The 12,841-nt window shown below is 39.0% G+C and overlaps 1 protein-coding gene across 12 annotated transcripts in view; it reads left to right on the forward strand.

Annotated features, from left to right (window-relative positions):
* Positions 1–3,789: 3,789 nt before the first annotated feature.
* LOC106840240 (NXPE family member 1) overlaps positions 3,790–12,841 on the forward strand; it is a 35,185-nt gene continuing 26,133 nt past the window's right edge. For 3 of the 12 annotated variants that reach the window (XM_070490254.1, XM_044752977.2, XM_070490257.1), the window contains exons 1-2: positions 3,790–3,955; positions 8,063–8,133. Coding sequence is in view for 2 of the 12 variants with exons in the window: in XM_070490248.1 (XP_070346349.1) it covers positions 7,611–7,642; positions 8,063–8,133; positions 8,544–8,637 (197 nt within the window). In the remaining 10 variants the exon portion in view is untranslated. Of the gene's footprint in view, positions 3,956–7,057; positions 7,343–7,468; positions 7,643–8,062; positions 8,360–8,543; positions 8,638–9,775; positions 9,913–12,841 lie in introns of all 12 variants that reach the window. The other 9 variants (XM_070490251.1, XM_070490255.1, XM_070490252.1 and 6 more) reach the window with 6 other exon arrangements.

Raw genomic sequence — 12,841 nt, forward strand, 5'->3', positions numbered from 1 at the left:
ATTTATATTCACACAAAAATCTGTACGCGATTGTTCACAGCAGCTTTATTTGCAACACCCAAAAGCTGGAAAAAATCAAAATGGACCTCAATAGGTGATGGTTATACAAACTGTGGTCCATCCGTAAATGGAATGCTATTCAACAATACAAAGGGAGAAACTATTGGTATATGCAACAGCTTGGATGGATCTCAAGGATAGTCTGCTGAGTGAAAAAGCCAATCTCAAAACATCACATATGATATGGTTCATTTATATAACATGCTTGAAATGACAAAATTATAGAGACAGAAAACAGATTAGTGATTCCCAGAGGTTAGGAATCGTGGGAGGGGAGGATGCGTGTGACTATGAAGGGGTAGCATGAAGGAGATCTTTGTGGTGATGGAATAGTTCTATATCTTGTTTGCAGTGGTAGTTACACAAATCTACCCATGGAAGAAAATGACATAGAACTATACACACACAGTATAGCAATGTCCAATCCCCAATTTTGATATTGTACTATAGCTATGTAAGTTACAACCATTGAGGAGAACTGCATCAAGGGCATAGAGGGCCTCTCTGTACTATCTTTGCAACTCCCTGTGAATCTGAGCTTAAACTAAGTGCAAGGCACTGTTCAAAATGTTGTCCATGTATTAATTCATTTAATCTTCATAACAACCTTATGAGCTACATACCAGAAAATCGATGATACTAAGGCACAGAGAAGTTGTTTTTTTCATATATGTGAATAATGCCTGGCACGTGGTAAGCATGTAAAAAACATTTGTTTAACGAATAAATGATATTAGACACTTATAATAGCATTGAATAATTAGGAGAATTAAAAACAAAGTTGAAATAAATGCTAGATAAAACAATAAAGTGTAGGGGCTGGCCCGGTGGCAAAGTGGATAAGTTCAGCATACTCCATTTCGGTGACCTGGGTTTTTGGGTTCAGATCCCAGGTGTGGACCTACACCACTAATCAAGCCATGCTGTGGCAGCAACCTACACACAAAAATAGAGGAAGATGGGCACAAATGTTAGCTTGGGGCCACTCTTCCTCAAGCAAAAAGAGGAAGATTGCCAACAGATGTTAGCTCAGGGCCAATCTTCCTCACCAAAAAAAAAAAAGAGAAGAAGTGTTTTATAGGAGGAGATAATGGAAGCTAACTGTTCCTTTGCATGGCAGAAGAGCAGCAAAAGATGCAGATTGATTTTAAGCTTTTTAAAGATGTGTATTAAAAAATTTTAAATTATATTAACTATATATATGTATGATAAAACTTCCAAAACTATCAAAGAGGGAAAAAGAGAATAAAAAATGTAATCATCAAGAGAATGGAAGACAAGCCACAGACTGGGAGAAAATATTTGAAGAGACATATCTGATAAAAGACTGCTATCCAAAATACACAAATAATTCTTAAAATTCAACAAGAAGACAACAAACAACCCAATTAAAAATGGGCAAGAGACCTGAAAATATACCTCACTAAAGAAGATATACAGATGGCAAATAAGCATATGAAAAGATGCTCGACCTCATACATCAATAGGAAATTGAAAATCAAAACAACAATGAGATACCACAAGACACTTATTAAAGCAGCCAACATTTAAAACACCAACAGCATCAAATGCTGGGGAGAATGTGGAGCAACAGAAACTCATTCATTGCAGGCGGGAATGAAAAATAGCCACTTTGGAAAACAGTTTAGCAATTTCTCACAAAACTAAACATACTCTTACCGTATGATCCAACGATCACACCCCTTGATACATATACCCAAATGATCTGAAAACTTATGTTCACACAAAAACCTACACATGGATGTTTATAGCAGCCTATTCATAATTGCCAAAATTTGGAAGCAACCAAGATGTGTTTCAGTAGGTAAATGGATAAATAACCTCTGGTACATCCAGACAATAGAATATTATTCAGAGCTAAAAAGAAATGAGCTATCAAGCCATGACAAGACATGGAGGAAACTTAAATGCATATTGCTGAGTGAAAGAAGCCTATCTGAAAAGACCGTATACTATATGAGTCCAACTATATGACATTCTGGAAAACGCATGACTATAGAGACAATTAAAAGATAAGTGGTTGCCAGGAGTTAGAACGGAGGGAGAGGCGAATAGTTGGAGCACAGAGGATTTTTAGGGTGGTGAAACTATTTTGTATGAGAGTGTAATGGTAGATCCACGTCATTATACATTTGTCAAAGTCCATAGAATGTACAACACCCAGTACGAAACCTAACATAAACTATGGACTTTGGGTGATGATGGGTCAACGTAGGTTCAACAGCTGTAACAAATGCACCATTTAGGTGTGTGAATTGATAGCAGGGAAGGCTGTGCGTGTGTGGGGCCATGGGGCATATAGGAAATCTCTGTGCTTTCTGCTCAGTTTCATGAATCTAAAACTGCTCTAAACAATAGCCTATTTTTTAAAAAAAATAATCATTCCACTAGGAGGACAGGAAAGAAGAAAAAAAACACCATGGTAAATATGAAGCCAAAAAAAAAAGATGATAGAAATAATGCAAGTAATCACAATAACTTTAAGTAAACCAAATTGTCCTATTAAATGTCAGTGATTAAAAATTAGAAGTAAAGAACTAAAATCCCTCCTTAACTTGTTCAAAAGACACATCTAAAACATAGTGACACAAAAAGGTTGAAAGCCAAGGAGTGGGAAAATAGTAAAAATAAACAAAGGGGATGCAGGAGTATCGATTTTAACACAAAACAAAGAAATGTTGGGAGAGCAAAATGACTAATTAATTTTTCCATCTTCTAACAGCTTCTTCTACTCAGATCATATTCCTGGATCAAGAACCCAAACTATCACGCCTCCATTCCTCATCCAGCACCTGAAGGATGAGTCCCCATAAGGGTATATCGTCCTCAGGGAATGTCTCGACACAGGAATACGGTACGTGGGAGGCAGGTGAAGCTCTGGGTACGATGGGATAACCTAGGACCAAGTTTGTTAATGCCCTAAAGATTACAACCTTGGGATCACTGGACTATGAGATTCTTAAGAGCAAAGATAATATTTTATTATTTATGTTTGAGTTACTAGCACCTAAAACATCATAGGTACTCAGTAAACGCTGGGTGAATAAAGGAGTGAATTAGTGTATGCACATCATGCAGTGTAATGATTTAATTCTTCATTGTCATACACATTATCATATTCATCGATACAGTAAATATTGCTATACTCTCTCTATCCCAAAAGCCTACAGATGCCAAGGGCATATCAGAATGCCCAGATAAGCCCTGCCCTAGATTCTCACACTCCCTACTGAAGACCTTTGCACTCTGACCTCCTGTCCTGGAGTGTATTTCTACCACTCTCTTTTCTTACATAGCCTCTTCTCTACAGCGGTGCTTCTCAAAGAGTGTTCCACAGACAGACACATATCCCACAGAGCAAATAATCTTTCCCCACTTATTAGATCCTTTCCAAACTGGTTGAAATATCTCAGCCACTCGCCAGTTCTCCGTATGGTGTCCACTGACAATACATCCTCCTAGTAGGAGTCATTTTGAGACCCCAGGTTTTCAGAGGAAAGTCTACCTGTACAGTAGAGCCACTGGGATATTCCCACACTATGACCACAGGTCCTTAGCTGTCTTACAACTAAGAGATTTCCATTCCCAAAGGTCTGGTGACATATGGGGAGAGAAACAGAAATCTCAAAGAATTTCCGGGAAACGCCCAGTTACCAGAGCCTGTAGAATTACACCACCGTCTAGTTACTTTCTTCCTTATTGACTCTTCATATCTACATGCTGAGGCAATAAAAAACCAAGAGAGCGAATACACGTAGATGAAAATAAATATCTTCATAGACAAGAAAAAAGCGAGTTTTCTGCAGCAACAAGAGCCAGTTGAGAACTCACAGGTTCTCTTCCTACTATCCAGGTGGGGAAGTCATTAAAACAGGTGAGTAAGTAAAATTATGGAGACTCTGCCATTCTCTCTCTTTCTCTCTCTCTCTCTCTCTCTGGTCTTGACTGTGGTCAGTGAGGGAGGGGAAAAAGCAAAGCAAAAGGAATTAGAAAGACTGTCTCTCTGCCAAAATGTTCTCTCAAGTAAGAGAAAGGAAGAAAAGGGGGAAAGTTCAGAAGAAAGATGTGGTAAACAAACAAAATATGATCATGAGAGCCTCTCTTCCTGACAAAGACAGGCTGGTTTTGAACGACATGGCAGGAAGATAAAATATTTTTCTAATAACCAACCAGCTAAAGTACCCAGTGCTCCATGGGGAGCAAGAATATATATAGTCACCCAACCTAACATCCAACTGGAGAAAGAAAGAAGTATGTCAATAATACCTGATCACAGCTGATAACATTTTTTTGTCTTGTTTCACATGTGACGTTGTCTGGGTGGAAAATGTATAAATAAGCCACAGGAATTCAGAACATGGGAGAGACCCATGTGGTCTAGAGATATTCTGGAAAAGTTTCTGTAGAGATGGGTCCTAGGTTGGGGGCTGACTGACTATAGAGTTTGGATGGGCACAGGGGCAAGCATCCCAGGAGGGCAGCAGGATGTGTCACAAACAAAGTCAGAAAAGGAGGAAGATTTTTTTATCTGTGTCTTTGAATATCCGTGTATCCTTATATTGCATTTCGTGTGTATGTTTTTAATTTACATATAATTTTGTGATATAGATTTTTAATATTTTTTACTTTCTTCACTTTGCACTGTTTTTAAGAGCTGCTGTGTTGTATGTAAATCTAGTAATTTGCTCCTAACTGCTGTTTAGTGTCCCACATTACACATCCACTATATATATGTCTTAACCATTTCATAGCAATATATATGAAAGTCTATCCAATTCCATACAACTACATACACAGATATAGAAGCAACTGAAATAAAATTTTGTATGCAATTCTTTGTGGACTGAGAAGTCCTCTGTGATATACCCAGATTAGATTGCTTGGACTTAGGACATAGGCATACACAATTTAAAAAAAACTACCGTCATATTGCTTTCCAAAATGATTGTATTCATTTGTGTTCTCACCAACAGTACAACAGAGTTATGTATAAAAATGCAATATATATTATGACCCAGTTAGGTTTAAGCCAGCAAAATAGCTTTGGAAAACATTTAAAGATATAGGGGGAAAATCATATAACCACCTCAGTAAGTCAGAAAAAGCCTTTGACAATATATCAACTTCTATTAATGATAAAAACACTTAGCAAACTGGTTTTGTAGAAAATAACTTTCTTATTTTAATAGAAGACAGTAAAGAAACCAGCAAATATCATATGTCAAACATCACACATTTAATCAAACATGGTGAAATATTGAAATTAATAGTGGGAACATGTCAAAGCTGCCCAATACCGCCACTTCTCATCATCTTTGTTCTAGATGTGTGCTGATGCAAAAACACTATAAAAATAATACAGCACAGTAGCTGGGGGCAGAGATGGGGACAGAATTGACAAAAGTGGTAAACAGGAATTTGGGGGGAAATTCTATATACTGATGCTACACAGGTATATACATTTGTTAATGCTCATAAAACTGTGGATTTAAATGCATGAATTCTTATTGTATACAAATTATACCTCAGTAATGTTTAAAAAAACACCTATTACAATTCCTAAGCAATACCTCGGCAATACCTGTACCAGGCAGCAAGAGTAATGATGGAAAAAGACTACAAATTGAAGAGATACTTAGTAGTAGATGTAGGCAGGCTGAACTGCTGTTAAAAGAAAAACCTCCAAAAATGCAATGATTCAAAAAGGTTGGGGTTTATTTCAGGGGTTCTGCTCCTCGAGGTCATCCAGGAAGCCAGGCGTCCATCATGGAAGCTCCGTCATCCTCTGCCAGTGGTCTCAACCTGAGGTTGATGGAGACTCGAAAGGGCTGATGGGCAGAATTTAGGAAGTCTGTGAACTTGAGTGGGAAAAAACTTACATCTTTATGTTCTCCAGCTTCTAAAGGAAGTTTAGTAATCTCCTCCATTGTGAACGGTGGCAACAAATCACAGCAGCGTTCACAGTACCTGTGGCTTAGTCCCCAACTGAAGTCGCCAATATTTTCCTACCAAAAAGCAGTTATTATAGAATCTGGAAATAGCACTCACACTTAACATCAGTTTAAAATTATTATAAAATATTAGACCTGGCTGCTAAATCTTGCTATTTAGTGAGTTAATAAAGAATTGCTCTACAACTGTATAACAAATTAGGTTATTTAAAATGTTGATAAGTGTACTGTAACATAATTATTTTTGTTATAATTCTGTATATTTTGTGTATTTAAAAACGTTATTTGGAGAAGAGGTCCAAGGATTTCGTCAGACTGCCAAAGGGGCCCATGTTACGAAGACGTTGTAAGAACGCCCTGTGTTAGGATGTTGCCATCAACCCCGTGGTCAAAGCTGGGCTGCTGCCCCATCCAGTTTGCATCAAGTAGGAAGAGCAAAGAGAGCACGAGGAGTTAGATCACAGCCTTAAGGGAAAGGCCAGGATACGGCACACATCACCTCTGTCTACATTCCACTTAGAACTCAGTGCAGTCTGGGAAACACAAATATTGTGCTTGTCAGGTGTCAGGGATGAAACAGTTTTCTTCAACCCTCTTTGGGTCCCTGGCTGGGAATGAAAATTAAACTAAGATGAATAAGAGAAAAGCAAACAAATTTTATTGAATTTTTGCATGTACACGAGAGCCTTCACAAGAGAATGAAGATCCAGAGAAGTGACCAGAGCAGGAAGCTTTTATACCTTTCAGACAAAGATACAATAAATTTGTGGAGAATCGCCAAGACAAAGAGGTTTTCACTAGGGCTAGTCTAACTAGGGTTAGGTAGTGCTTTACACCCTACTTAAGGAAGATAGGTTAACCACAGTTGTTTGCGTTTTCCTCTGGTGCCATCTCTGGGCTGATAAGAGTCTATCTCCAATAAAAGGAGGTCTTCCTGCATTTACAGTTTCGTAATTGCCTTCACTCAAAATAATTTTTACGTCAAAGAGGCATATTTGGGGGTGACATTCTGGTTTCCTTCACAGGCACTGTGTTAGGCACTGGGCATACAACTCTAAGAACCATTATTCCACGTGCCCAGCTATATTTCTATTACTAGTGGTGAAAGAGGCAACTAGTAATCTCTGCACGTTGACTCAATTGTGTCTGAAGATGACTGGATATAAGCGTAAGGGAGCTAAATAAGTCAAAGACAGCGGCCGGGATTCTGATTAGTGATACCATTCACAAAGAGAGAGAGAGGAAGAAGCAGAAGAATAGAGAACATTCCACTTGGACAAGTTGACTCTGAGCTTTCTGTGAGCAGTGAGGTACTGGTAACCCTGCTCTCGGGTGGTGGGTTTGGGGCCTGGGGGAGTGGGGAGGGGCAGAAAAACCTGTTTGCAGCAATTGCAGATTTCCATGAAGTAAATCTACCCATCACGGCCACTTTCAAGCTCCCAAGATGATGTCATGGCATAAGGAGTTGGGAAGAGATGAGCACAACAGGCTCTCATAAGCTAGTCTGAGCCAGCACACCTCTGCTGGGCCCTGCAGGCTGAGAATTTGTAAGTGGAGACATCCTGAAGACATTTGCATATGGAGAGTTCAAGTTTAGGAGTAGAATCTAGGTGAGACATTGATTTGGAAATCAGTAAGATTTTCTGGCCATAGGATTCTGTTTAAAAAAAAAGAAAAGGACAACAGGCCCAAAGCCCCATGTCACCAAACCAAGACTTAATTAGTTTCTGCTCTCCCAGAAATGGAATCTCAAACCAATCAGGAATCTCCTGATCAGCACTAGTTAGACAATCTGCCTGACAGACTCCTGCCATCCCCTAAAGGAAAGAACCTCGCAATAGCCAACCTGCTTTCTTTGGCCTGGTATTAACTTCCATGCTCCTGCTCCCTTCCTCCTATAAAAGCCTAATTTTGTATAGCTCCTCGGAACCCCATTCTATCTACTAGATTGGATGCTGCTTGATTTGAATCCATTTCTGCTCAAATAAACTCATGAAATTTTTAATATGCCTCAATTTATCTTTTAACAGCTCTAGTGTCACAAGACAGAACCAAAGGAGACCCCCAGTGGCCCCGGGGAGCAACAAGCAACCAGGCGAAGGTACCATGGAGCCCCTTGAGCTCTCTGCTTCCTCGCTGCCTCTGGATGTGGTGGGCGCGTCCCTCCCGGAAGCTAGCTCCACAGCTTTTGTGTTAGCAGCTTTCAGACTTGATTTGAGCATTTCTTTTTCCAGACTTGGTCTGGAAACCGGCCAGAGTCAGACTGCGTCCAACTTGAAAAAGTAGACTGGATCTGGAGTTGGACTGGGGCCAGTGTGAGTCCTCAGGTGAATAAAATTTTGTTTTAAGGCTGAACAAGCAGGTTAACCTTACCAAAGTTCATGTTGAATTACAGCGGCCACAGTGGAGAACTTTTAACCTAGATAAACTCATGCATTTACAAGATGTGCTAGAGAAAAACAAGCACTCACCATAAAGGGTCGAGGGAAAATTACTTTTTCTGGCCTACAGTTTCTGGTGACCAGGATGAGACCCATTGGAACACCCCACTCACTCCAGAACCTGCAGGCGAGATTCTGGGACAATTGGTAGGAGCCGGCCAAGGGTGAGTCTCCTGGGAGTCAGCTCTCCCAGATCTGCATCTGTGCAGCCTGGTCCAAAGAGGAGGGTAAATTTTCACGTTGTCCCTTCCTTTCCAAATTCAGATTGGCAGGCAAAAAACATTTGTAAGAATTAGATCTTTGACTTGTGACTCTTGAATTTGCTTTCATGTACTCATTTGCGGTCTGTCCTTTCTCTCCCAGGGACAGCTACTGCCTTCTTGTTTGTCTTCTTTGTGTCCTGAGAACTTGGCTTGGCAACTGTCAGGTTGGGGTCCCCAAAAATATAGCCAGACAGAAATGTGGGTCGCACCCCACTTATAGCTAGATATGACTGCATAGAAATGTGGGCTGCACTCCATTGCAGCTAGGGTCCTACCGACTGTTGCCAGCTCTCAGGGGAATTGTCTTCATTTATTTTGGTTATCTTTGGCTCTTGGGAGCAGGCTGTGTGGAAGGATTTACTGAAACAGCTCTAACATTTACAAACAGCTCTAAATCTAGAACACAGGAATCTTTTGATTTCCATCTTAGTTGAAGAACTTCTCCCTGATGTAAAGAAATAAATTGAAGATAATATAGCTGGATGGGTGGGTCAGCACCTGGATATAATTCAGGTTGCATCCCAATTCTTCAAGGAATTAAAAACAACTGTTCTACAAATTGACGACAACTTGTACAACTTGTCTTACAAGTTGAGTCTTTACAAGAACAGAAAACGCCCATGTGTCTTTTTCACCATCTCAAAATCTCCCCTGTTCCTTTCGAAAGGTGCGTAGGTATTGAAAAGATTCTGGCTTTAGGAAACAAAAGTGCTTCTTGGAGAAACTTGCATTCTTTCTCCGTGCAACTGAGATAAAAATGTTCTACCCCAGCGCTGGCCCTGTGGCACAGTGGTTAAGTTCCCACGTTCTGCTTCAGTGGCCCAGGGTTCGCCTGTTCAGATCCCAGGTGCGGACATGGCACCGCTTGGCACGCCATGCTGTGGCAGGCGTCCCACATATAAAGTAGAGGAAGACGGGCACGGATTTTAGCTCAGGGCCAGTCTTCCTCAGCAAAGAGCGGAGGATTGGCAGCAGATGTTTGCTCAGGGCTAATCTTCCTCAAAAAAAAAAAAAAAATGTTCTACCCTGTCTTCTCTAGGAACTGAGGGCCATCTCTTTGAAACACAAATTTCAGGAGGTAACTCTTGTCAGAAGAGGAAAAAAGAGAGGTTATTCAGAAACTCTGCAAATGAAAATCCTCACCACAAGCATTAGCGAGAAGTTTAAGCTGTCTGAGTAAGTAACTGGAACTTACCCCTTCTGCCAGAAACACAATATGTATCCAACTGTTCTTTTATAAACTAGTAAGTTTTGCATTATCTTACCTGTCTCATGGCTAAAATTTTAAAACAAAAGCTATGAGATCTTGTTTGCGTCTGACTGTGTGTTTACATATGTCTATGTACATATGTTATAGGTGAGTGATATTTTTCTACCTCTGGATGGTATTGTCAAATGAATTTGTAAAGAGCTCTATTTGACTGGCTTAAATTAAGTGGACTTTCAGGAATGCAGAAACTACCCAAATGTTTTTCAAGTTAACGTGATCTAGCATAATCTTCAGTAAATAAGGGCCAATTAAAGTTTATTGATTTAATTAAAACAGTCATATCTTTAGAGTTATCAGTGTTAAATATAATGCAGGCACACTTTTATTCTACCTAGGTTTACTAAAAGTTAAATAAGCTCACATTATCTCTATTACAGAATTTGTCAGCAAGAAAGATAGCTTAAGATGATGGTTAATGTCTCATGAAACTTTCATGAGTAATCTAAAAATAATTGTTAAGAACAAGTGAATTAAATAGATGTAAGTAAGTAAACTTATAAATGAACTTTTCAACAATAATTATGCTTTATGGTATGTCTATTTAAAAATAGTTTCCAAACCTTTTTAGTAATTTGAAACCTTAAAGTTATACTGAGATAAGTTAAATGATAGATACTCATTAAATATCTAGATCACTTCCAAATAAGACAAAATACTGAAATGTTAATTCAGAACATAGGTTTGTCTACGTTTAACTGCCTTTGCCAGAGGAGCTAAAGACATTTGGGTCTATTAGTAAACATGTTTTGTGCCACATTGAAAATTTGCTATTAGGAAGAATATACTTCTAGAAATCGTGAAATGTACTTATAAATTTGCCAACCCACAGACTGCTAACGTTACAGTCTACGCTTGCTTACATATTACTTAGTTTTCACTAGGAATTAAGAGTTCGAAGGGCTAAGAATTCTAGTCAACATATGTAACTAAAACTACTTAGAAATATTAAGGGTGAAAGGAAACAGCTGTTTGTGAAAAGTAGGTAGGGAAAGTGAAACAACTGATTGTTCCAGAATGAGAAAAAGGAAAAAATGAAAAACATAGGACAAAATATGAATGAATATGAAAAAGCTGTAGGAGGTTTGTGGGAAAGGAATCTTGGGAAATGAATTTTATGTGTGATCAAGCTGGCTAAGATTGGAATGGATTTATTTAATTTTTTTCAAAATGAGTTTTAAGGGGCTGGCTGGGGGCACAGCAGTTAAGTTCATGCAGTCCACTTTGGTGGCCCAGGGTTTGCAGGTTCGTATCCTGGGCGCTGACCTAGCACCGCTTGTCAAGCCATGCTGTGGCTGCATCCCACATAAAATAGAGGATGAGTAGCACAGATGTTAGCTCAGCAACAATCTTCCTCAAGCAAAAGAGGAAGATTGGCAACAGATGTTAGCTCAGGGCCAATCTTCCTCACACACGCACACACACAAAAATGAGTTTTAATATCAAAAGTATACTGCTGCAAAACTAGAATTTGGTTTTCTCTCTGTTAAAAGGACAAAGTTTTCTTGAACTATTGATCTGCTCTTGATAAGAGATTGTGAAAAGTTTGGGGTTTTTAATCTTTTGGGTAATCTACCTGGAAAGCAAAGATTTTGTCTTACCAAAATAATTTACTGTGTTTCATGTTATCTTTATCAGGTTATTGATTACTTAAGAAAACCCAATCTTCTCAACACTAAAAGAGCTAAGTTTTGTTCACAACTATGCAACATTCTGTATTTGCCTTTAAAATCTTGTCACTTTTGTTAAATAGATAATTAAGTATTATTTCATAATGATCTTTGATCCTGTCTAGTCAAATGTTCAAATCTTTTGACATTCTGACAACTTCCCCTAATCAAATTCTAAACGGAGTCTTTCTGACCCTTCTGAGTAACTTTGAGATTTCTCAAAGGGTCCCTGAGATATCTCAAAAGATTTGTCTGTCACCTTGTAAAAGAGAGATATTAAACTAATTAGGTTTATTTGGTATGTCAAATGACAAGGGAAGCATTGTCAAATAAGAGATGATAAACTTTCTTAGGTTTTATTTGTATGGATGCATATTACTAATATAAGTGTTCTAGAAATTGTATGAAATTCCTAGAAATCTGATATGCCCTGGTATAATGTTATCAGTCATAATTCCAGTTATCTTTAAATGCTGTATGTCACAGAAATAACCAAATTTCCCTGTCAATTCAATTATAATGAGCTCTCATCAGATCTTTAACCATAAGCATTTTTAAGTCTTTTGTCATTTACAGACAGTTTTTGCTTTACTCTGATGCTTTTACAAAGGTGACTTTCATGGAAAGGACCCTACCAAGTATTCTTGACCAGTGACATCACTGCCAAATTACAAGGTGTCAAATCTTGGGTACATATTTCACAGTTGAAGAAGGCTCCACCTAATATCTGCTCCCGTGCAAATGCTGGAGACCTGACAATCAAATTGACAAGGAAGAGAAGTAGCCAACATTGAGATAGAATACTGCCTCCCAAGACATTGGATCAGTAACGTTTCTTTCCATACCTCCTTCCCTCTCTCACCATCCTTTTCCTAATCTTATACCGTGAGGTCTTTATGATTCTTTTTTCCACATTTTGCCTTGCTCTGGCCGGGATAGATAATGCCATTGTTCACATACTCTCAGCCATTGCAAGGGAGGTAATCCAATCTCCAAATAACTGTTGGATTGGCCACGATATAGTGATCCTTTAGCTCTGCCCATCACAAACTTCTCCCTGGTTTCCAATGCCTCAGTTTCTCTGGAACAAACTCAGCCCCCTTTCTATCATGTCAGAGTTCCTAACCCTGGGGGTCCATTTCCTTGTCTCTGATAACAATCCCAAACC

The sequence above is a fragment of the Equus asinus genome, chromosome 20 (assembly GCF_041296235.1).
Source record: "Equus asinus isolate D_3611 breed Donkey chromosome 20, EquAss-T2T_v2, whole genome shotgun sequence".
In the NCBI taxonomy this organism is placed as follows: domain Eukaryota; kingdom Metazoa; phylum Chordata; class Mammalia; order Perissodactyla; family Equidae; genus Equus; species Equus asinus.